This window comes from Python bivittatus, unplaced genomic scaffold (assembly GCF_059951505.1).
Source record: "Python bivittatus isolate LINGU-HERP-01145 unplaced genomic scaffold, Pbiv_v1 ctg000610_np1212, whole genome shotgun sequence".
In the NCBI taxonomy this organism is placed as follows: domain Eukaryota; kingdom Metazoa; phylum Chordata; class Lepidosauria; order Squamata; family Pythonidae; genus Python; species Python bivittatus.
Window position 1 is genome coordinate 17,535,438 of NW_028277088.1, and position 26,997 is coordinate 17,562,434.

The 26,997-nt window shown below is 39.1% G+C and overlaps 1 protein-coding gene across 14 annotated transcripts in view; it reads right to left on the reverse strand.

Annotated features, from left to right (window-relative positions):
- Window positions 1-26,997, reverse strand: part of KIAA1217 (KIAA1217 ortholog) — a 382,394-nt gene that overhangs the window by 201,588 nt on the left and 153,809 nt on the right. Inside the window, exon 1 of one of the 14 annotated variants that reach the window (XM_088150349.1) lies at window positions 2,441-2,637. The exons of 12 other annotated variants lie outside the window; for them this stretch is intronic. In XM_088150349.1, coding sequence (XP_088006475.1) covers window positions 2,441-2,510 — 70 coding nt within the window. In that variant the 5' untranslated portion in view covers window positions 2,511-2,637. Of the gene's footprint in view, window positions 1-2,440; window positions 2,638-26,997 lie in introns of those variants that run through there. One more of the 14 variants, XM_088150353.1, reaches the window with a different exon arrangement.

Sequence of the window (26,997 nt, forward strand, 5' to 3'; positions counted from 1 at the left end):
ATAGTCAAACTGTAACTCCCAGAGGACAATGCAATAATGTGCTTAGACATAGCTTCTTCCAGCTTCTATCTGCTGTTTTATGACCTAGAAGAAAATGCTTGGGAAAACAGACATGCTTTTTTCTGAATGTGAATAATGAAAAACTCTGAGTCAACTTCTAATTCTGCTGGAGTCACTTTGTCTGCCACTATCAATGACCTACACAAATACAGGAAGTGTCATTCATTTTCAGTTTCTGTGCATGCATGCATCAATTAGATCAAATACTTTCCAAAATAATTCAGCCTTGCAATTTTACAAAGCACTAGACCACAGAAAATATGACTGTCATATAACTATGCAAATGTATAGGCACCATTTATGCTCCTATGATGGTCTGGAAGATTCAATTCTCTTCTATTTCAGGAATAAAAAAAGTCTGCCTGATTGTTTTGAGATTATTTTTCAACACAGTTATATTCAAATCTATTTACAAACTGCATATTCCAGTAGTTTTATAGCTAGAAATGCTACCTGTCATTACCTTGGGAATTCTTGGACTTTTTATCTGGAGGGTAGCAGGTTAGGGAAGATAATGTACGGCCTCTTCCACTTTCTAAGATATCAAATTTAGCTCTTTCCCAGGCTTAATATCTTACATTTAAGCAGAAGTTTGTTTACTACACATTCATGAAAGTAAGTAGATGAGAAATGAGTATGCAGCTTACAATATGACATCTTTATTTATTTTGAAGGTTGATAGACCTTATTCCATAAAACTAGCAGCTTTTCCCTCAGTTCTTTTTTAATCAAGCTGAAACTCTTGTGCCTAAGAACGGCAGTGAAATGGCAATATGTTCCCACCCAGTGCTCCTAAATCATCCAGCACTGAGTTTTGGAAACATTTATTCATAGTTTTGCATACAGCAGGGGGGGGTACCCTGTGGTCTTTGGACTTCCATGCAGCCTTCAGGCTAATTTCCAAAAACCCCTGGAAGTGATCAGCTCAAACTGCTGGTGATCTGTCCTCTCTTTGGCTGCCCATTGGATGGGGAGGAAAAGAGAAAGGAGGAGGTGGCAAGAAAGAAAGAAAGGGGGCAGCAGTAAGATGGAGAAGAAAGGGTTACTCTACCCACTGCTGCCTCTGGCCCCACCCACCACTGCCCTGTGACCTCTGGCTGGATTTCCTAAGAGAAAATCCAACTCTGTTGAAAAAAGTCTCCCCACCAGCACAGAGCATTGTTGCATTGATTTGATGCATCGAAATGAGATAGATGTATCATGTAACCTATTCCTACCATGAAACTTGAATGGCCAGGCTGAGAATTCCAAGAAATTCTTGTACTGTACATCTGGAAGCATGATAGGCCTTCCAAAATATGTACCAGCAACTGTATTCAAGGATTAACAAGCCTACCTGTACAAGCCTATACAGATGGTTGCACATGCCATCTGTGTACCAACTCAAAGAAACTAAATTGGCAAAAAATAAAATATTATTAAAATATTTTAAGCCACCTTCCATCCCTGGGAATATTAAGGCAATACATGAATACAATTAAAGTAAAAGAATAAAATAAAAGAATATTGACTGCATATAAACATGATAAAGCAGAGAGGGCAGCAAAAGGAAAACAGAAAATTAACTTGGGGAAGAGAACAGAATAAACTTTGAGTCAATGAAAAATATCTAACCCCTCAATACACTGGGAATCATTCCTAACATATGCGCACGCACACACGCACAGACGCTTTAAAAAGTGCTTATGTGTATCAAAATATTGATTCAGTCAAGACAAAAAAGCTTTTAAGCTTCAGTGAAATCTCCCTAAGGGGAAATAATAAAATCTGCAGGGGACCTGAAAAATTTCAAATACAGTAAGTGAACCTGTATTCTAGTCTCCCAAAATAAGCTATATAAAAGAAACATACCTTAGTAACTTAGATTAGGCACGTGTTCTGCTATCGAAACATTTGCTGTTAAAACGTAAAGCTTACACCACATTTGAGACCAAGCGAACACACCAAATCTGACCTCACGTGAAAGCTGCGTTCAGAACGTCTGGCTACAGTCCAAGACAAACACGCGCGTTTCACGTGGAGTAAGCTAAATTTTGAGCGATTTCACTGGACTTGAAAATATGAACGCCAAACGGCCATCTCCCCGGGCAGTAAAAGACAGGACGTCGATTTCCAATTAAAAATTAACAGAACCCTTTCATGGGAAGATGACACCCCCTTCTCGCTTCAGATTACTTTGGGATTCCCACAACAGGATATTCTTTCTTTTGCCTTTTCCAGAAAGGTGTTTTTTTCCCCCAAGACAAAAGCCGAATGCGAGCGGCAGAGACAGCCGCGGATAAATTAAGCATCTGCTCCAGATACTCTTACGGAGATATAAAAAGCAGCCGCCGAGGGACAAGCGGAGCGGAACTCATCTCCGCGTGGTTTTGTTACTTACCCTTCCTCGAGTTGCTGCTTCTCGGGCAGACCGAGAGCGGCTCCGATTTCGGGTGCTCAGCTTCCTCCATTGCCCCTGCCTACTCTCAACCACTCTCAGCCACAGGCTTTCGGTTCAGAAAGCTGAAGACTTCCAGCTCAGAAACTACCCAACGGCCCCCTCAAGCCAAATCTCTCCTCCCCTGGACAGCAAGAAAGTTCTTCTCGAAAGTCAATTACATTCCAATAAGCCCCCCGCCCAGAGAACTAGGCAAGCTTTTCCTCAGCAAGCCAGTGGGCAGCGGCGCTTTCAAAGGCGACTGTTGGCTCCCGCTGCGTGGCTGAAATAGCCCCCCGAGTCTCTCTCGCTCGCTCAGGGAGGCCCCCAACAGGTGATGGGTTTGCTCACGGCGACGCTGGTCCTCAGCGAGGCAGCGTCCCCGAGGCAACTTTATGGCCTAAAGTGCGGGATTCTCGTTGGGGGCGGGGGGGGGGAATCGGGGGAGAGCTTAACCTCGACACACAGTCGTGCTAATCATGATAGGCTAATATGCTAATAAGGGTATTCAGGTTCCATATATAGCACGAGTCCCCAAAGGACGTGGCCCAAGAACCTGAATTCCCTTATCAGCCTAAATACTAGCTAATTATTATTAGAGTGTATGTATAAAAGAGAAAATAAAATACCTGGCCAGTTGAGTTGGGGAGAGAGAAAGATGATACCCTCTTACATTTTTAAGCATAGCTTCTTCAGGAAAGCATCTGCCCCATGAAGATAACAAAGCGTTGTTGGCAGTTAATGAAGCCGCAATGAAGGATACAGGAACAAAGACAGGTAAAACTGTTTTCAGGCTCACTTCAGATGCATACAGTAGTAGAGTCATATATCAAATTACAATGTGAAGCATGACCCTTTGGTGGAAAATGGGGATTTGGCTCCAAATACCGTACACACTGAGCAAATGGGATGAGGAACCTGATTGGACCCTTAAGCACTGTTAAAGAAAAAGTAATCAGAAGAAAGTTGTGCTTTTTACCAGCTAAAATAACTCGATAATGCAGGGACTGCTTACCCTTTTATTTCTCTCTCTCCTTTGGACTTCCTCTCTCTTTCTCCACCCCTTCCCCAGGACAAGCAGAGGTTTTTGTCAAAGAGGTCAGAACTGATTATTTGCTGAGGGCTGAACTTAAACCAAGGGCTGGACATTGTCTTGAGCCACACATTGTTTAATATGTAACAACATCACCAATTGCCCAAGGCTTGAGGGGAGATGTCAAAAAGTCAAGATAGCACAACTGAAGCCCCACCCCATGTAGTTGCAGCCACCATCTTGAATTTTTCAAAAAACCCCCCAGCAGATGCCCCTGTCCAGACTTCACACTTAAAAGGGATCCTGTCCAAAGTATGGTTCAGTAGCTGAACTGATCTGATGGACTGATCTCTTTTATTCAAGACATTCCAGCTCCTCACTTAAAACATCCCAAAAGTTATTTTGACATTTTCTGTTTCTCCATATGTTGCTGCTTATGGGTCATTGAATGTGATGGAGGGGGAAAGAGGGAGAATGGCACTGATATGGGATTTAATGAAAAGATGGTAGTAGTAGGCATTCAGGTGAACATCTGGCCTCTCAGTACTTTAAGAAGTGGCAGGTTCAGGTTGACAGTCCTAGCATCAGACATGGCCTTTTCCCTCTTTATTCAAATACACTGATATTCCCCAAATGAAGTTGCAGAAAACAAATCCCACCAGCTTTTAAATACAAGGGGCCCAGTACTAAAGAACCCTTTGCAGGTGTTCCCACCTACCACTTCCAGGTATAAGAGCAGTTCCTGCAACATTTCTTTCTTCCTGAATTCTAACAGAGCAGAGCTCCATGGATGATTGCATCTGGCAGTTTCCAAACTGAAATAAATTAAGATTTATAATTGCAGACTTCACAAAAGCCATAAAAGACAGCACTAAAGCATGCCAAGCAATAAGCCAGGAGAAAATTAGCTAAGCTGAGATGGAACTGGAAACTAAAATAGACAAAAATAGATAAATGAATATACTTCAGCCATGGATTTGGCAGGCTTACTGGGTCATTAGCTGGGAAAAAGAAGGGGGTTTGGCAACAGAAAGAGCAATTCTATGCATGAGTCCCACTGTGTTCACTGGAGCTTACTCTCAAGGAAGTCTGCCTTGGATTGCAGTACTGTAGGAGGGTACAATCCATAAATCATTAAAGTCAATCAGAATATTTCAGCTTGGCGGATTTCTGAGCAATCTAGCATTATCTCCCAAATGTCAGGAGTTCCTGGAATCTGTGCCATATGTGGCGAACAACCAGACTGAACACTGTTGCCCTCTCAGTTATAATCCAGGACTGATTCCACCCGCCAAGGTTGGCCACTGAGCTTCCTTTCCAGAAAGTAGTAGAATGAGCTTCCTGTCCAGCTGAGCCTTGCTTGAGAAACATGGTACTTGGTTACTGATGTCTCCCTAGTTGGTCCTCTGGTTCTGAATCTGACTATTGTCTTGCTCCTCAGCTCCACATTCCTGGCTTATTTCAGTCTAATGTTAAAGATACAAACAATGACAACCATATACAGCTGCTTCTCCTTCTGCTTTTCATTTGTTTTGAGATGGCAGTGGTGGCTTAAATGTTTGTTAGCCCAAAGTAGAATTGTCCAGAAGTTCAGAGCATCATTCAAGAGAATGAATATTTAAGACTATGCATGTGTCTTCACGTATTGTTTCTTGGGTACTGTATGTGTATGTTGACTAAGCAACTAGCAATTGCCTCCTTTCCCCCCATGTATCTATGACATGACAATACCCTGCTCATAGTGGGCTGCTGCTTAGCATTTACAACAAATAAAATAAAATAAATCAAGTTTATTTCATCAATCACATTTTTATGAAAAACAAGAGAATGGTCATAGAAGTACCAAGGCAATCACTGATTGAATAGTAATGGAACAGGTGCCAAAGACTAACATAATTCGGCAACTCCCTAGAGACCTCACCTCAGCACAGAATCTCCTGACAAGAATCCCCCGGCCCCCTTCTTCACTGACAGCAAGGTGTGTTTCATCTCCCTCTCACCAGAGAAAGGAAATGCTGGTAAAGGTAACAGTGAGAAAGAGTAGCAGCAACTGATAAAACCAGCAGTGGGCAGTAGACGGAACCATTTTGGATGTCTTCAAAACTTGGAGCCAACACATGGACCTGCTTTTAGGTCTAATAAACTAAACAGTCCCAGAGCAGGAATATACACACTGTAATGTTTAGCAGTGATGTCCACAGCACACCATGATGATGTCAAAGTAATGGTTCGTGCAAATGCCGCCATTATGTACTTGCATCTCAATGTCTGAGACAAGTATATAAGCTACAGCATTTGCATGATGATGTCACTATGCCCATGCTGTCTTTTGCTCCCCCCATTCCAAATGAGGAAGCTCTTCTCAAAATGTGTATATTTGAGAAGCCATTATTCCAAGCTTATCCCAACTCATCTTGAAAAGACCAGGTTGAGGGCACCTAGTGTATGCCACAATAAATAAGTTAAATCTGTGTGATGCCTCCAAGCTCTTCGCTGCCTTAAAGTTTAATATGGAGAATGGAGAGTATTAAACAATGAAGCCAAGATTTTGCCAGGATTGATAGAAAATAATCAGATGTAAACTGGACAAGGTGGCAAGACAACCTTGTCAGCTCTTTGTAACACCAATTACCACATTCCACTGTTCAGCCTCAAGACTAGTCAGCTGACATCCTGGTGTGATGGCACAGCTATAGGCATATGCATTCCAAAGATGCTTTTCCTTGTGCTTCTGATTTTGTATATAAGTACCAAATGAGAAGTGACAGGAGCTGGCATTTCATCAGCCTGTTGCCACAATATCCTGCAGAACAGTCCATTTTCATCTGGAATCAAGTTTCACTACCTGTATCCTGCAGTATTTCAAGCATTCTTTTCTTAGAGAAGCAGGATTCTTCTGCACTTACTGAAATGGAAAAGTATCATCTAACAAAGCCATAAAGGACATACCCTGAGTCTGTCCTTCTTATCACCTTCTTCTTTTGCTTCTCCTCTGCCTTTCAAATTTATTTGTTTATTTTGAAATCAAATTTATAGAGCCACTCAATTCAGTTGATTCTGGCTGGCCAAACCAGAATAAAAACAATGGAATCCAAAAAAGAAGACCCGATTGTGCAAAATACGGATGAAACTGCCTCAGGCCAGGGCAGGTCTTCAAGGTAACAGGATTAGGGCAACATGAGCTTCTGAGGGGTTACCATTCCAGAGGGCAGACATACCAAGAAAGCAGGCACACTTCCTGGGATCAATTAGATGACACTTTCAAGGATGGGACCTGGAGCATGTCTACTCTGCTGGATCTTACAGGGCAGGAAGAGACAATGGGAGAAAGGCAGTCATTACATTAACAGGCCCTACACCATGAAGGGTTTTATAAGTCACCACCAGCACCATGAATTGCCCCCAGAAGCTCACCAATAACCAATGCAGCTGATGCAGCAGATTCATCACTTGGGTATACCAAGACATGGCCATAACTGCCCACATGGCTACGTTTTGGACCAGTCGTAGCTTCCAAGTAGTTTTCAAAGGTAGCCGCATGCACAGCACATAGCAGTAGTCCAAATGTGAGATGATTAAGGCACGAACAACAATGAGAAGGGACTCTCAGTCCAAGAAAGGGTGCCACTGGCACATCAGATAAATCTGTGCAAAGGTCCTCCTGGCCACCACTGCTACCTGTTCTTCCTCATTTATTGCATGCAATATTTTGAGGAAGGAAGGAAGGAAGGAAGGAAGGAAGGAAGGAAGGAAGGAAGGAAGGAAGGAAGGAAGGAAGGAAGGAAGGAAGGATGGATAAAATCAGAAAAATGGAGCTACTCAGAGCTGGCATCTTGGTCCAGTAAAGTAAAATAACCACCTTTGTTTCAAAGTGAGTTCCTGAGGATTTGGATGGTCATAACCTGTAGTTTTGTTAGCATGGTAATGGAAATGGCTTCCCACTGCCTTCTTTCAGGATTCTTTTTCTTCCCAGTTAGCCTACACTGAGCTTTTCTGGAGTCTCCAATCCAAGTACTAACCAAGTGTGACTTTCCTTAGCTTTCCATGTTCAGCCATGGTCATGGTCAGTTAGATACTGCCACCTGCTGAGACTTGCCACATATATCCTTTAATTTAAAAACTGGCAAGATGAATTTTAGTGAGGTTGCTTATTGCTGATGCCACAAATGACAATTATCTATCTACCTACCTACCTACCTACCTACCTATCATTTATTTATTATATTTATATCCTCCTACAATTCCACAGGACTCTTGGTGGTTTACAGAAATACAACACACATTAAAATGTCCATGGTCAGGATTAACATTGAAGAAAACCTTAAAAACATGTAAAATAAGCCAAAATTCTAGAGTAAATTCCCTGCAGAAGAGCTGTTTTCAGATGCTCTCAGAAGGCGGTTAAATTAGGAGCTAACCTAATCTCTAATAGGAGGCCCTTCCAGAGGGTTAGCACTACTATTGAAAAGCAGAGTTTCCAAGCCTCCTGGAAGTTGGGAGCTACCAGCTGTTTTTCCTAGCAAGGTCAAATAGACTGGACCAATTCTAGTGGGCAAATGAGGTCCTGAAGGTAACTTGGTACCAGGCCGTACATTTAAACTTTATTTAAGTCTGTAGTTTGTACTACAGAAACCAAAGCATTAAAAAGAAAAGCTGTTCTATATTATAGTTATGGTTCCAAATTAGTTTTCTCCAAAATGGTACCCTCTAGATATGATGAACTTCAACTTTGGTCTTTAGCTCTACTCTCTAGGAACTATGGGAGTTGGTGTCCAATGTGACACCAGGTATGGGGAAATGGTTCTAAATCATAGTTTAGTGTAATGTTTTAATTCAGCTAATGGGGTGTGTTTACCTGTCATGGCTTATGCCAACTACAGTTCATCCACAAAGATGCCCCATGTCTTCCAAACAATTTAGCTGCAAATCACATACAGTATCCATGGTTTGCTTTCTAATGGCTAGTTGGAATAAGCCAGGCAGGGAATCTATATTTTGTTGCAAGTATATTTATGGGTTTGCACTACATGGCTATTGGAAAACAAACATGAACAGATAATTAGTTTATTTATTTATTTATTTGCTATATTTGCAAACTGTCATACTCTTACAAGATTCCAGTGGTTTACGAAATAGATTAAACATCAAGCCAAACATGACAGAATTAATGACAAAATCCACAATATGATAAAAAAAATTGTCCCTGTTCCAGCAACTTTAGCAATTAAAAGCTCTGTGAAACAATTCAGTCTTCACCATCCTTCTGTCAGGAGAAAGGGTGTCATACAGCTCTCCAGAGGGAGGGTGTTCTAGAGCAGTTTTTTTCAAACTAGGCAACTTTAAGATGTGTGGACTTCAACTCCAGTATGCTGGATGAGGAATACTGAGAGTTGAAGTCCACATATCTTAAAGTTGCCAAGTTTGAACAACACTGTTCTAGAGGGATGGGGCCATAACTGGAAACACTGGTTGCTGCTCCCCCAAAAAACCTTGCATGGAGAACCCTCAAGATCCCAATTTAGGATATATAGACCAGGCAGGTACTAGAAGCAGATGGTTTGTTGAAGTTCAGGTTAGGATGAGGAACCATCAGATGCCTTGATTCTTAAACATAGTTGAATGCAGCTATGTAGTATAAATACTGTATAAGCAACAAGTAGAAAATTGTTCTGCTTCTTTCTACTGAAAATCATACATCACTTTTAACTTGTATTTGAAATTCAACCCAGGCTTGCACAAAGTTTTCAGTGAAAGATGCATTTGATCTCTTCCTACATACAGAAAAGCATGAAACCGCAATAAGTACATAAAATCTGGCCTTTTGAGAAATAGATTTCCAACTACAAGGAACATTATTTTCTTCCTTTAATTCTGCCTCAAAGAATGACAACTTGAAACAAAATGTTTATCAGAAAAAGATGAAAAACATTACAATATGACAATTGAGACTCAGTCTTTTAACTTACCCTTTTAGTCTCACATCTGATAACAACATTAATGACTGAGTACTGCAGTGACCATCAAGCAAAAGACTAAATAAATGTTACATTCCATTTGTTTTTGGAATCTACAAAAGGTAAATTTAATCAGCTTCAATTAGGTCAACTGATAGGAGTTTTTTAAAGTTATAATTGCGTAGAATGGTATCCAAAATTAATTGTCAAATAGATCCTGCTGTTTTATAGGAACTGAAATTATAGCAGTGAATTAATTAATACTGATCTTAGAATAGAATAAATTTCATGGTTAATAGTGGCTGATAAGGTTATAGAGACTTGATTTAAGCACACAATGATAAAACAAGCTGTTCTTTATATTGTCACCCATATTAACAAAGCTATTACAAGTGACAGGATAGTAATTTTATTAGCATTAAATAATATTGTCTGCTTTATTGGGATTTTTTTCATGGGCCAGCATAACTACCTGTATTTTATGAACACTGAATAATATTAGATCTTTTCATATGTTAATAAATCTTCATGAATTTGTCATTTTTAGGTCACCTCTAATTAGAACATAAGGCCATGGCATAGTTTTCAACTGTAGTTTTCTGAGCAGTCACATTATACTGTTATACGAATAAATCTCATTATTCAACCCCTTTTCACAATGTGGTTAAGATCATATATTTATAATTAAGCTAAATTGATTTAAAAATTCTTTAAATTATCTCAACTGCATACAAGCTTTAATGTCAAAAATTTATATCAGACTAGCTCATTCATATCCAACTCAAAATGTTTTTTTTAAAAGTAAAATAAGACAAAATAAGTAATATTTTGTTACAAAATTCACTGCTATGACACCATAGAACTAGCAGTAGAATGAGAAATAAGAATCCTGCAATCAGAACCTGGGCACTAACTATCACATCACTTTAGAAGAGGACAATTTTTCAATGCTCCCTATGATGAAGCATAAAAAAAAGTACTACCACCTCTACTACCACTAGCACATAAAAATAGCATTAATTTACACAGGTGGCAGATGTCAAAAAGTTAAGCATGATTAGACTTAGCTATTACCTGGATGGAAGACCATCAGGAAATCTCATAGTTCCAGGGTAGACTGGAAAGCTGAAAATACTTCACAGAGGAAGTCAACAGCAAAGCAATTTATGCCAAAGGATGTCTCTATGGATACACACTAATGCCAACAATCAATAGGGTTTTTTTTTACCTCTGGTTTAGTCTATTTCTCTCCTTGCTGGTTTAGATTTCTCCTTGCAGTCATCATCAATCATGCACCAGCTAAAAAGTGTTTACATTACATGGGTCAAAACTACATTTAGTTTTGCTTTCCCCTAGATGCCAATGTAATCACAGCGTTGGAGAAGGAAGAGTGCCAGCTTGTTCTGCGGCATATCCTTTTATTCTTGGTAACTAACATAAATTTAGAGTTAAAACCAATTAAAAATTCTTCCTAGATGGGAACAAGTATGATGAATGGCTGGTACCACTCGCATTTACAGACTGCTTAAACTATTGGCTTACAATCTCATGTTTAAGAAAGGGAATCCACTTTAAGTCCCATAATTGTGTTCTTCCAGGCTGATTCTCCCCTCTAGCCTTTAGATTCTGGAACTGCTTCATTTACAAGGCTGCTCTTCTGGTTATAGAATGGAGACACTGTTCACAACATACAAGGAAATCAGAAATATAGTTTTAAGCAAGGTTCACTTTTTACATGAAGGGTGGATCTGTGGCACTTATGGAGCTCTTGGGAATGGTTGCATTGCTGAAATCAAGCAGATATGAAAATCTCATGTCAGGCTCCACTAGAAGAGTACATCCAATAAGTTCTTGGGAGTCAGTTAAGAAGTAGATCCCTTTGAGTATAATATGCTTATACAGGTAGTCCCCAGTTTAAGAACAAGTTCCATTCCCAAGGTATGTCCTTAAGTCGAATTTGTATGTCAGCCAGAACAGTGTTATTGTATAATACTGTATAAGTAGTATTGTGCAATGAATTCGAACCGTTATGTATTTAACTCAAATCGTTGGGTATTTAACTCCAATTTTGCTACAATGGGCTCTGTTCTTAACTATGGGTTGTCCATAAACCAGGCGTTCTTAACACGGGGACTACCTGTAGTACAGATGGACAGTGGTCTGCTACATTTTGGACCAACTGTCATATCCAGTTAGTCTTCCAGGGCAGTTAAATAACATAAAAATATTGTATTTATTTAATAAAATTATATCCTGCCTTTTAGTAAAATAGCCTCTCAAAGCACTTTATGATCACTATAAACTGTAATTATAAATAAAAAACTAATAAATATTGTTTTCAGAAATAAGCAAGGAAATTTCCAGAATCCTTCCCGTAGGGCAGATAGTGATAACAACTTTGTGGAAAGGAAAGAAAGCATAGAGTAAATTCAATTTCACAGGAGAAAAAAAATGCATTGCATCTTATGGTTTACCCAAAAATATGCATAATCAAAAGAGATTTTGCAATATTTACTGAGGATTAATATATGCAGACCTCTTTCTTCTCATGCAATTCTCCCTTATAAGAAAAACAATATTCTGGGTTAAAACAGTCCATGATGGAGACCCTACTACAGACTTCTTCAGTCTGGTATCCTGATGTACCTGCACATTTACTGATCACCAGGGAAGGGAGAATTTTCTTCAGTTTGGGCCTCCATCCCCACCCCCTAGAACAATGTTTCTCAACCTCAGCAACATTAAGATGTGTGGACTTCAACTCCCAGAAGGGAATTCTGGGAGTTGAAGTTCACACATCTTAACATTGCTGAGGTTGAGAAACACTGCTCTAGCCTTTTAGTGCATTTTATTCCCTACTTATTTATTCGCTGCTTAGAAGCATCACTGTTTGTAATTTTAGCTGCTGTTCTTTTCCGTTTATATTTTCCAACTGTAATTTTAATTTGTAAGCTGCCTTGGAAAATCACATCTGGAGGACATCAGGTTGGAAGAGGCCACCATAGTGGATATAAATAGTAGCAGAGGGTTTTCAACAGAAGCAGAAGGTCCTGGGCAATGTCCTTCCAGAGATTAGAGATACAGTCTAAAGAACTTTGTTTCTCATTTCTCAGTCTGTATGAAGGCCACCTACCAAAAGAATATAGTACTGATGATGGAAGTAGACAGATTTCAAGGTTTCTCCCACACTCCTTACTTTTGATAAATGTCCAAAAGACAACACATTACTCTTTGATCCTTTCTACATTGTGTTGATGCCATAATTAAACCATCTGATTAGGACAAAGCAACCCACCCTAAATTTACTCACATCCTGTTCAGATTTACAGGAATAAAGAACAAGTTGCCACTCCTGAATTTTACATCAGGCCTATAGCCAGCTAAAAGATCAGGGGAGGCCACTAGAAAAAGTAAAGGGGCAATTTAACAGATCTTTTTAAAAATAAATTGTTGTGAATTATTTGGGAGGCAGATCTCCCCAGCTGTTTAACCAGATGCCTGCTTTACCCACCAGTTCATATTTATTTAATCATATAATATAACCATCATGTTCTGACCCTTCAGGATCAAGAAAAGTAATTCTTCCTTTCTATTCTGCAATGGTCAGACTATATTTAGAATTTTGTGCCCACTTCTGGGCACCACACTGGAGCATGTCCAGGGGAGAGCAGCCAAGATAATATGGATCCTGGAAAGAAAAATGTATGAGGAACGATTGGAGGTACTCAGTATATTTAGCCTGGAGGAGAAGAGACTGCAAGGAGACATGATTGCTGTCTTTTAGTATCTGAAGGCTGTCATGAAGATGAGGAAGATTTGTTCAGAGTTGTTCCAGAAGACAGAACAAGGAACTGAGGAAGAAGTGAAATTTCCTAGCAGTAAGAGCCATTCAACAACGGAACAGGTTGCCCTGAAAATCAGAGGACTCTCCTTCATGGGAGGTATTTAAACAGAGGTTAGATGCCCATCTGAGATGCTGAAATAGTAGATTCCTTCACTGGGCAGGGGATTGCATGATGTCCAAGATCCCTTCCATTCAGCAATTTCCAAGTTATGGTCACATTCAGTTTTAAGATATTAACTCTGCCATCTGTGCAGGTATCCTCTTCCTGTCATCTCAACACTATAACTCAGAGAGCTAATACTGTCACTCGGAGTAGTCTAGTGACTGAGATCCATTAATTATTTCATTTATTTTAAGTTTTAATAGCCTACCCAAACAACATTTTAATTTTTTTTGAAACATCAGTGATAATATATCAGCCCTCTTTCAAGAAGAATGCCAATAATGTTTGACTAGAGTTAATTACTAGAGTAATTAGACTTTGGAATTCACTATCTTGAGTCATGGTGCTGGCTACCAGCTTAGCTGGCTTCAAAAAAGGGTTGGATCAATTCAAAAAGTCATGGGGATCAGTCGTTATTAGCCTTGATGGCAGTGTGACTAATTCTGAAGGTCATCTGCTGGGAGTCTAGAGAGCTTTCTTATATAGTTGGTTGGCTACTGTGAGAACAGACTGCAGGACTAGATGGGCCTGTGGTCACTGCTTATGATCTTAAAGTTGAAGTTAGGTAAAATAAAACTACTTCAGTGAACCTCTAAATGCCATGAGAGAGGGAGCTTCATGGATCTCTGGAGCAGGGAGTTCAACAGCTGTGTTGGAGAATAAGAATGAGGAGGCTGAGTTCAAATTCTAACTCATCCCTGAGCTTCACTGGATAATCTTGGCCTGATCATTCTTTCTTAGCCTAAGGTACCTCTCAGGTAGGCCAGACTAAGATGTGCTGCTGGGGCAGAGCTACAAACAGCACCTCTTCCTCTCCGGGTTAGCCCAAATGTTTACTTCTCAAGGCTGGAAAGTGGAATTTCACAAGCATCTCCCTCCATCCCCAGCAGGGAAAAACAACAGTAAATTTAATACCTCACAAACTTGCCTCATTTTATAACCTTCAAAAAGTGCCACCAGAAACATTGCTTCATTTAGCCTAGTAGGCCTGGCTCTGCTCATGTGTGTTAGATTTATATCCTGCTTTTTCTCTAGGAGCTGTGGGCTTAGGACAGACATGAACCTTTAACTTCCAGATCCTAAAAATGAGAGGCAGAAATAGTAGTGCAGGGCAGTGGTTCAAGTAGAGTGATTAAACCTAAGACCTCACCAACCTTGGTGCTCACTAAGTACTTTGAACCATTCTCTCTCAGCCCAGTGTATATCCCAGGATGTTTCTTATGGGGTGAAGGGAGGAGACATTCCCACATCTGCAGTCGTGGACAGAGAAATGGTGGTGGATAAATGCACTAAAGAAATAATAAGATAAGATATGCCCTTGATTTGCTTGGAGGAAAGACCAGGAACCTTAAGAGAATCCACGGTCAGCCAAGCTAATCCTGCAGGCAGCAACGCTGCATCAAGGGTGTCAGCAGGGTATGGTCAGAAAAGTTAGGATGGCAGCTGCAACAGTGGGATCGAACTCTGCCAGGTTTTTATGTGGTGGCTATATAATGCACATTAAAAAAAAAAAAAGCAAGCAGTGGTTTGATTCCACCATCACAGCCACCATCTTTTTTTGACCATACCCCCTGTGGATACCCCTGTTCTCCATGGAATCCCAGTGAAGGCTGCTTTGTTCCTTCTACCTGCCGTGTTATATGATCGTAAGTCAAATGTCTGGAATTGACATCAGATTTACCATCAGGCCTTGCACTGAACTAATTCAGGATAGCAGGCAGTAGTGTAAGAAGGTGAAATAGGAGGGGGAGTCTGAAGAGGAGGAGATTGGCATCAGCAGCATATGGGGAGAGGGGAGGCTCCGCTACAGCCCTGGCTGGGGGAGCTCCTGCATGGATGTAATAAATCCAAGAACTGTTTTGCAGACTGAACTCAAGAACTCTGATGTAACAAAAAGTGAGTATCACTTCAGCAGGGAGAGGACAGTGGGGCAACAGGGTTGAAGAAGGATAAGAGAAGGATGCAAACAAAGTTGCTGGGGGTATACTTACTGCTCTATGTAAATGGTTGAATATAAAATAATGACAGTTGGTGGCAGCATCTTTACCACTTGACAGACTTGTGACTTCATGAACTAGGAAATGGAAAAACATCCCAGAAGAAGGGAATGGCAAACCATTTCTGTACTAATGCCAAAAAACCCCTGTATGGATACCTCCAGGTAGTCAAAGCAGGAACTTAAGAGAGAAGAAGGTCGCTCATATAATTACTCTGCCAATTTCAATCATTTTTCCCTTCCACAATTTGTAAGCAATTTTTTAAAAGGTTAACTTAGTTTTACCCAAGGACTAGGAAAGGGGCACCATGTATATTACAACACAGATTACAAATTGTCCTTTCTTTGTATTCTTCCTTTCTCTGTTGATAGGTGTGTGTGTCTATGCGTGTGTTGTGTATATGTGTACCTTCAAGTCAATCTTCACTCCTGGCAACTATATGGAGAAGTCCAAGCAGTTTTCTTGGCAAAATGTTTGGGAAGTGTTGCAGTGGACAGTAGGAAAACCTTGAGGAACAGGAAGGTGAGCCGCAATCAAGACAATGGTCAGATTAAAAAAAATTGAGCCTGAGGCAGAAATGTAATTTGAGAAAGCGTGTCAGACTTGACCCTCCCTAGTTCTCATGAAGATAAAGGAGGGAGGAGAAGAGGATTCAGACTTGCAAGATTCTGTTACTGTAACCTTACAATAAGAGTATTAGCATTTATAACTTTGGTTTCCTAGCTTGATCTGCTTCGAAGGGCTGATAAATGTTTGCCATTGTCCTCTTCCTAGGGCTGAGAGAGAGTGACTGGGCCAAAGTCACCCAGCTGGCTTCATGCCTAAGAGGACTAAAACTCACCATCTTCCAGTTTCTAGCCTTTAACCACTACACCAATTTGGCTCTGTTCTGCATATTACTCACCTCATTGATACCAGTTGCCAGGTCATTAATATGAATTGAGCATCCACAACTGGGCTTTCAAAGGAGAAACATTTTATAAAGCTTCTCTCAAAAGTGGGGAATGTGCTCCATTTAAACCTATAAAATGGATATATTCACCCCTCTGCCCAAGCACATGCGGTGTTACTGCAGGACACAAATGGAATTGGAAATGAAACGGCTAAGTTCTTAGAAAGCAAATTTTTAAATCATCCCATATCCTGCTAAGGTTAGATGTATTCCAAAGGGCACTTCTATTATAAATGGCATTCTTCCTCTCTCCTGTCTTGTAATGCCCAGGAGTGTCAGAACACTATTTAAATCCCATTATTCTATCCTATCAGAAGTAGAATGCCCTACTGAGCGAGGAAATGAAAGTATTTTTACCTCTCTCCTATAAACAGTATTGGTATAGCAAATGTAGATATATGGACTTCATGCCACCTGTTCAAGCATCAGATAGAATGAGGCACAAGTAATAAAACAGATGCATTAATTTGTCTACAAGATGCCTGCTTTCAATGGAAAATCACACTCTGACTAAAGCAAGATGCACAATGGTAAGTCTTGTTCCTTAGTAGATCATAGTTCATAAAAACAGTCTTGATACATTCCATATCATAATGTTGGCAGGAACAAATATTGGAAGAGCAAGGAGATATGCAGTTATAGAATCTCAACCATCATGTACCAATTATCCTTGAAAATGCTTTTTCTGCCTCTTCCTTTTTAAATCCAATGAAGTTAAAGAGATAAGGTCCTACTGTTATAGCTAGACTGAGTTAACTCTGATAGGTGCTGCATATTTCTCTGTTCTTATGTTTATCACTAAATTAGCCTTAAGTGTTATGGCCTTCAGACATTGAAGGGAGTACACATGGCTACGCTACCCATTTGACCCTACAAATTAAAGGCTGGTCCATTGGTAGTTGGATGAAATGATTCTATAAGCCCCTTTGAATGGTATGTTAAAAAAACATTAGCAGAATAGATTATAACAGTTCCTTTCAGCCTCTGATTACCTCAGAAAAAAAATACGTGGAAGTATCATTTGATTATAATCCCCTTTTCATCATTATGTATGAGTGTGGTGATTTCAACAAGTCCATTCTTCATTTTCAGCCTCAATACTCCATGGTTACGTATAAACATGGTTTTGGTCCCACTTAGGCCATGATAATGTGAGCACCTCATAGATTTTACTTAAGTTCAGAACAGCTTCCACTTAATTTTATAGGTATTGAGAGGAGTTATGAAAATCAGTCTGTTTTACCCATGATGTAATAAAAAAATATGAATTAATTTAGGACAAGGTGACAGCTCTATAAAACACAGTTGTAAATGCAGCTGCTTTTATGCAGTTTAAAGAGTTCTTTGCGCCCAACCTATTCTCTTTAAAGTAGCTAATATGGAATGAAAATCAACATTTAGAGAGCATATAACTCATTCTTTCTCTCTTCACTCATTCTCCTGCAAAATTCTGCATCACTGATTTTAAAGCCTAAAACCACTTAAATCTATTGTTTTAAAAATGCAAGCCACTTAAATGAAAGCAGAGCAGTTATGGCGAAACACTTTTAAAAACTGCAACTAACTTTTCTTCCTTCAGCCTTTTTTTATTTTTCATTGTATGCACATGGCCTCCGTCTTTGGAAAACCACATTTCTCTGCAAAAATACCAGTAATCAAAACTTTTAAGCCCATCACCGAATAAGCTAAAAGTAATTTCAAAAAGCAGCATCGCTCTATGGGGTTTTAGCCACACATGTACAAGGGAAGAGCCAGACATAGAAAGGGAGCTCTAAGTTACAGCTAATAAATACATAGTGAAAAATGTTCAGCAAAAGAACAAAACCCCATAACTGCTCTAGAGTCAGTTCACTGACCTTTCTTGTCTTCTCTTTCTGCCCGAGCACCCAACTCATTTGTTGTTACATGTCTAAGACTGACATGGGATTCATTTGTTCTCTAAGACAGGGTTCCTCAACCTTGGCAACTTTTAGATGGGTGGACTTCAACTCCCGGCATTCCTCAGCCAGCAAGGGAGTTGAAGTCCACCCATCTTAAAGTTGCCAAGGTTGAGGACCCTGCTCTAAGATCATTTTTTGTATTTTTTTCCCAGCACTACCTGTGCTCTTCCCTATTGCTTAATTCTAAAATCTTTAGCAGTGGCTAAATTGTGTTCTGGTTTGCTTCTGCCAACAAGCCAAAGCTACATGGCAAAATCTTCCAAATAGTTGTGCCAGAAAAGGAGGGAATGAATACCTGAAGACAGAGCTCAGGAATCTGGGGAACATCAGATGCAACTTGCTACAGAAACTATGATCAAACGTCATCTACTCACCTATCTACAGAATAAACTAAGGTTAAGGGAAAGGGTGGTGAGAAAAAAAGATACAGGCAAAAGTGTCATATTGCATGCCTTCTGTCACCAAAAGGTCTTTGCTCCCACCCTTTTTCAACATAGGCATTTTTGAAATGTTTCCCTTAAACCCTTTGCCTAAATCAAATCTATACTTAGGCCTCCTCTACTCCCCAAATTCCTAACCCACTCCCTGCTTCTCCTCCCATTTAGTCAGGTCTGTTTTTGTGTTCCTCTGGAGATGTTTCAAGGCCAGAGAACAAGCCTTTTATTTGACACCCACACGAAGTAAGGAGGCTTTCTTTCCATTTTAAAAAGAATGTTATAATTGGCAGAGTCAAAACAGACTTCCTCAAATTCTTCTTGTACTTTTAAATCATCTAAGGCACCAATTACACTTTACTGAGTTTTAATAAGGCAAGAAACAGGCAATACATACCTGAAATAATATCTATTTTCCCATGTCACTAAAAATAAACTACAATACAGCACATTAGTGCATGGAGTGGATTCACTTCTATTTCACAGCTCCCCCAGGTAGACTTAGGCCCCCCAGTTCTTTCAACTCTCCCATATACCCCCAGATTATGCTACCAAAATTTGCTGGCCAAAATGATTTGTGATGGCTTAATTTGCCATGGAATAATAAAGTTGGAAGGGCTCATTTAGACCTCCTGCTGTGTCTAGGATCCAAATTAAAGTATCCCCAACACATGGTTGTCCAGTTTCTTCTTGATCGCGTTTGAATTAGAGACTTCTCTGCACAATCAGCTTCACCGCCAACCTGTTCTTACTGTTAGGATTTTTTTTCTTTTACTTAAAATCTGCCTTCCTATAACTTAAAATCATAATTCTGCAAGCTTCCTGTTTCCTGGAACAATAGAGAACATGACATCCATTCAGGTATTTGAAGCTTGTTATCGTATCAGCCTTTTCTCTTCTCTTCTCAAGGCTATTCATGTCCAGTTGCTTCAATCTCTCTTCATAGGACTTAACTTTCTAATCCCTAACCATATTCCTTGTCCTATTCTGAAACCCTTTCCGTTTTTTAAATTCCTCTTAAAGTGACACTTTCCTTGAAGAGGGGTCTGACTAAAGGAACTCAGATTAGTACTTCCTGTGACATGAAAACTGTACAGTACATTTGTTGCTGAAGCTTAAAACTGTGTTTGCCATTTTTGCAGCCATATCACCCTGCTGGCTTATATTCAATTTGCAATCTGTTCCAAGATCTCTTTGACTACTGTAGTGCTACTGCCAAGTCCAATATTCCATACTGAGCATTTTATTTTTTTTCCTAAATAAAGAACTTTGTCTTTGTTAAATTTCATTTTGTTGATTTTATTTATTTATTAACCTATGAAGAAAATTTTTATTTTATTTTTTTTTAGTTCTAGGGTATTATTTATCCCATCCAATTTCATGTCATCTTGAAATCTGATAAGCTTTGCTCCATCTCTTGTACCCTTAATCCCCAACAACAGAGGCTGAAAATTTTAGGCCCAGTCTGGTAATGGCACCAGACATTTTGCTATGACATTCAGAGGCCAAAACATAAAAAATAAGAAAAGAATCCCCCAGCCATGCTATCTACCCCTGAGTTAAATGATCAATTATGGTTAAGTAGGATCCAAACAAACCTGGATCATAAACTAGCCACAGTTGTTGTGAGCTTCGAAATCCTAGCTTGTCTGGGCACACTTAAATATCATCTCAGATGTCATGAGAAACTATCTTCCCTTAGATAATTTAGCTATTCACATAAAGGAAGGAGCAAGTATGTTGGTTTATAAAGCTTTAGAAAGTGTTGTTGTTTATTAAAAGGTAACTTGCAAGTATAGGCAATGAATATTGTTTCCTTTCATCAAATCAGTCCAATTTAAGATACAAAAAAATATCAAAAGTTGCCTACTAGCTATATTAAAGTATTACCGGTCCTCCAGTTCTGTCTTCTAAAGAAATATAGATAGAAAAAATTGACACACTTTGTTATAATCAAGTAGATCTTTGAATTTGCTTTAACAATAGCAAAAACAGAAGTCAACAATCCAAGAATCTTGCAAAATAAGACTCTATCCACTATTATGGAGAGAAGGAAAATGCCATCAGAAACTCATCCCATGGATCCTGTTTACAAAATCAGTTACTTTCAGATAATTCCTTAACTTTGTTTAGCCTTTGATTTATTTATTTTTTTTACTACATTTGGCAGGTCAACTGAAGACTGAACTGCAGGGCAACTGAAGACAATTGTATATTTTATTAGGCAGTAATACAAGAAACTATCCCAACAAAGTTGTGCCTCATTTAGGCAAAAAGATAAGCACATGGCCTTCCGCTGAAATCAATGCTGCTATGATCTCTCGTTCATGTCCCTAAAGATTACTCCAGCACAGTTGATTACTCTGGTTCATGTCCTTGAGGCATCCAGCACAGTTGATTACTTCAGAAAACAATCAACAACGGGAAGAGGACAGGATAATCTACGCTTCCTTATATTGGGGAGCTCTTCGACAGTGTTCATGCATATTGGACATAGGCTGTTTCAGAGGAACCAATCCCCATGCAAGGGCAGAAATGGAGCAACAGACACAATTCCTAATCTCATGTATTTATTGCTGTGTTGATAATTCAAGGCCAATAAATGATTGATTAGATAGCTAGCTAGCTAGCTAGCTAGACAGACAGACAGACAGACAGACAGACAGACAGACAGACAGACATAGGCAATCTGATGTACCCCAGATGTTTTGGACTATAGCTGTCATAATCCTTTGCTATATCACACTGGTTGGGACTAGTGGGAACTGAGATTGAAAAAAAATATTCAGAGCTTACTAAATTATCTATTCTTGGGCTGGGAACTAGAACTAAGTAACATTACTTCACAGCTCACCTGCTGCATGCAAAGCTGTCTCAGTGGTGTACTTTAATCAACATTATTTGATTACTCAAAATTATTTCTTTCATAACCCCCCCCCCACCTTCTCACATACTTACCGTGAATAACCCTACATCTCTTAAAATGTGAGTGGTGAAACTTCTGAATATTTTAGGGTTCCTTTTCTGTTTTGTGTGCTAGTAACATTCAGAGGAAAGTAAAAAGATATCAGCTGAACAAAGACATTCTCTTTTATCTTATGCAACAACAAAAGGCTGGGGAAAACCATATTTGTTTCAACAGGGTTTTTGATTTTTGTTTTTGTCTTAGGAACCTTTGTCAGAGGATTCCAACAGACATTCCAGCTGCAGAGGTATGATTTTGCGGAACTTAATTATCCTCCATTTTCTGTATGGACTGAGAGAAATATGCTGTAACTGAAAAGTGGATCATAATATTCCCATAATTGAGTTCTCTGATTAATGAAATGATTTATGTACCTGTCTGCTACTGCCCTCTATTGGACTGTGGGTCTCTGTTAGTGAGACTGAGACAGACCCCAAATTTCTATCATAACAAAATTGCGTTGATCTTTTCTGATCCCCAAGATACCACCATGTTGCTTAATGGCATTTCATAAAGGCAATTCTCACTCGAGAGTTATGAGTATGTTGTTCCTTTTGATGGAAGTTATTATGAAAAATAACAATCTCCCCAGAACTTCAGTCACAGAACACCAAAACAGGAGAGACAACTGTAGTTTGAAATTAATAAGTTTCTCAGTTACAACAAGCAGTGATAGTCTGCATTCAGTAAGCACAACAGTTCCTCTACTTGTAAAAAGGGACTTCACAAACTTGCCCAACTGATGGAAGATCATTCTAAAATCAAAGGAAACAATAAAACCACAACAGTAATAAACTGTATCTTCTACTTGGGGGAGGGGGGAAATTCCCACTGGCACATTTAAAAACACTCAAACTTAGTTCAACAATGTCCAGTTTCATTTCACTAGCAGGACTAGCCATTTGCCTAACAGAAGAGCCTAGGACCTGTCTTTCATCTTGCTATTAGAAGGTACAGTTGTAGAGAATCAAGAGAGAAAGAAAGGAAAAGAGATTTCCTAAAACATCAGAAAGTCAGCCTACCACCATCTTGAATTTGTCAAGAGAAACCCAACATATGGCTTTTTAAGTCATGGGCAAATTCAATATCATTCATCCTTTCCAGGTGGCCACCAATATCAGCCCCAACAAAAATCACTTAAAACCATATCTGTACAGCTCTGAACATTGCCACTATGGATTACAGGTAGTATGTTAGCATTGGAAAAAGCCAGTGCTCCAAGCTATATTGTTCAATCTGGATCTTGCCAACTCTTCAGGGCCACAAAAGACTGGGCATGTACTAACACTAAACTCAGTAATTTTTTCACCGCTCAGACCAAAGAACAAGTTGTTCATTGCTGGCTGATGCTGAAAGTATACAGTACAAGAGATGACATAATATGGGAACAATTTTGATTTGCAAATGAGTTCTTCCTTATGGAATTCCTCATAGTTCCTTGGTCCTTTCCAGTCTGACTTCATTGGCTTATGAGACATGTAGAAACATATCCATCTTAGCAACACACACTGGAGCTGCCTGTGGTATTAAAAAAAACTCCAATGGAATGTAAGTCTGACATGCAGGAAAGCCTTCAGTCTGCAAACTCTTTTTATAAATTAGATTAAAGAATGTAGAAAACAGACGCTCCTCCACAGAAGCAGCCAAGGCCTTCTAATATCCTGACAACTTGTTAATCAACAAACATATGGAACCACTTTAGAAAAACAAACCATCCAGACCACTCTGTTTATATGCTTCTTTTCAATGAAAGTATTTTCCAGATTTAGCAATGGGAAGGAATAATATAACATTTATTGTATAAAGTACTCATTAACTGCACATCAAGCACAGGCTTCTTCAACCTGGATCGCTCCAGATGTGTCGGGACTCAATTAAGCTGCTGTACTGCAGTATCCAATTAAGCTACTGCAGTATCCAATGTGCTAACTTCAAGATTTGTTAAATCATAGTTTCTTGTTGCATCCAATTTTGGAAACTCTAGGTTAATCTCTGACTATAATGAGGACAGAACACCAAGATCAGATCCTATCTTTTACCTCAACCTGTAAAATATATATTAAATGCTACTAGATTTTGGAACATAGATTTTGTAATGATTACTTACTGACATCATGTCTCTGAAACACTTATCTGAATTCTGACTTGTGAAGGTAACTGAGTCGGGCTCAAAACTACCTCAGCTTCAGAGGGATGGCCCTTATCTTAAATCAAGCCACGGGTTATTTCAAGCATATGTGTCAGTAGTACTATATTATGAGAACCTATGGACAGAATTATCAGACTTGCTAAAGCTTCAAAGAATTCAAGTAATCTGAAGCAATGGTGACCAACTCAGGGTACAGACTAGCAAAGCTGCCCATTGCCTTTCATTCTGGCTTATGGATAATTAAATACATTCCAGCTGTCCAAGACAAGTACCATGTAAGTCCAGTTTGATGTCTAATATTCTATATCAGTATGAACTCACAGTAATTTATCTCTGTCAGATTACAAAAGGAAGACAAGCATCAAGTCATGTTATCCAAATGGCATGCTCTAGATGTGTTTAATCATGATTTCCATCACCCCCCTCTAATAAATGTGTCACCTATATTGATCAGAGTTGTAGTTCAATGCATCTGGAGGATGCCAGGCTGGTGAAGACACAGCTAAATGCACATACTAAAACTTTACTTTTTTTTTTTTTAGTAAATGTATTGCTTTTTTTTTTCCTGTGGTCAAATAAAAAAATATTAAGTGTTCTTCTATTCCATTCCTAACCTACAAACACTTATTAGAAACTGAAGCTGCAAATTCTATATAAGAGGCATTGGAAACACTAGGATTTATTTCCAAATAAGTACATATGAATATTAGATATTTGAACAGTAAATCATAAATTATGAAACTTAATTGGAAGCAGTAGAGCTATTAGTAAGCAAGAACAGAACTGTGCTATAAAATTCATAATGAATTTTTTTTAAAAAAATCACAGGTATGATGTTCAGATAGTTTGATTCTAAAAGAGAGAAAATGAAAAGAATAGAAAAGAAAGGCAGAGCTACAGTTGTGGAGAGTAACTTATAATCTATGCAGGGATTTTAATAGATCTGACCCTGCAAAAGTTTCTTGTTCTCCCCCAATGGGAAATGTGGTTGATTCACATAGCAGTTGATTCCATGGTACATTTATGCCTCGCACACCAGATTCAGAGGAGACTCTTTTTTCTTGATGCTTTACTATTAGGCATCTTTCTCAAATTCTCATGGTCTGAATTTCTCTACTAACTTTGGAGTTCCGAACTACCTGCCTCTGGTTCCAAAGTAAAATTAATATATTAGCATTACTCTACTGTTCAAGACCCCTTAGGTACTCTGTTATTTCCAGATTTTTTTTAATTTTATTTTTTTTACAGAGTGCTCTTCATGTTCTCTTCCTAAGAAAGAATGAGCTGACTTATAGAATTAGCCACTGACCCTGGAATGGTTACCGATGTCTTCTGTGCATCTGGTTTCAAGGCTAGAAAAGAATTAGGGTCATAGCGTGAGTCATGAGGCTTTAATTTGTTTCAATTTTAAGGCTAGCACTTCTGAAAAGTGAAGCAGAGCTTTTCTCTGCATGATACATTTTCATTAAAATACATTTCCATTATGCAGTAAAGGATCAAGCTCTCTCCTGTCATGAATCAGTCCCAATGCCGACCTCTAGCTGCTAGGGCAGATTCATTTAAACAAGCAAGTGGCCAATGATGACTACTTTAAATGCAACTGAATGGAGACTTTTGCTCAATGAGGTTGGTCACCTATAAATGTTCAGTTCTTGAATGCCCTTGCCTTCATGTGAATCATTGCTGACAAGGACAGTGTCAAAAATAGAGCAGTCCCTTTTAAATTAGTTTAGCTTCTTCTCTGCACTACTCAGGCCTTAAATATGGGCCAGCAGCACATCTTTCTTGAGATCATCAGTGGTCTCCATTCTTCTTTCTTTAGATTGATTTTTGCTTTCTCTTTCTATTTACCACACTTTATTGCAGGTGTTTTGGGACCCCACTCCCCAGAATTCCAGGTCAGCACAGTTTTTGCTGGTTAAGACTTTCGCATGTGTGTGTGCCTTTGAATCAGTTTTTGACTCCTGGTGACTGCCTGGACCAGTCCCTGTAGTTTTCTTGGCAAGTTTTTTTTTCAGAAGTGGCTTGGCATTGCCTCCTTCCTAGCGCTGGGAGAGAGTGACTGGCCAAGGTCATCCAGCTGGCTTCACACTTAAGGCGAGAATGGAATTGACCGTCTCCTGGTTTTTAGCCTGGTGCCTTCACCACTACACCAAACTGGCTCCTAAAGTTAAGACTTTAGGAGTCACAATTCCAACATATCTGGAGAGCATCAGATTAGTGAAGCCTGGTATAGCATTATGTCCATACTCTAAATTGTAATTCTTTGACTGAAACAAGTTCACTTCACCAGCTACAGTTTGTAATTGGTTTTTGATGGCATTTCAGACTAACCCCAGTTTGACTAAGTTCAGACATAATTAAAAATAGAAACAAGCACTTATGATCTCTTATGACTGTGCTAGAATGAGGAAGAGAGTGGAGATACCCAAACACAAAGTTTATTATATAGTAATAAAGTAGCTTACTGCTGGATCCAAATGAGGCCATAGAAATAATAGAAAGCATATTGCTTTACTTGGCAAAGTAGAAACAAAGAAAGGCTTGGGTTTGCAGATTGCAATAAGCCATGATTGTTTAACTAGGGTTTATGGAATAAACTTTATTGGCTGAGTTCAAACAACACTAAGTCATAAATCATGGTTTAGAAACCAACAATGTCACAATTTATAACGCACATAAAGCAAAACCAATCCAACCACATTATTATGGTTTAGCATGTTATATAGAGCAGTTAAAGAAGGGAAGGGAAGGGAAATTCTGAAGTAAAGGTTGTCTTGGAGTTAAACAAATAGACAACAAATCTCAGTGACACAGGAACAAAATAGCTTAGTGCAAATCCTGTAAAGAAATAGAAGCCAAGAAAGAAAAACACTTGGAAGCAAAATTAGGATGGGAAATCCAGGAAGTATAACTCTCCCAATAATATGACATTAGAGATTTTTTCCTCTCTCCTGCAAAGGTCAGGAAAGGAATACTAAAAAGGAACGTGTTTGGTGAAGCCAAATGCCAATCATCAGCAAAGCAAGCAAATACTCTTGATCCATGTTTGAAGACAAATTGCAAAAGAACAATTAGCATCACAGTAAT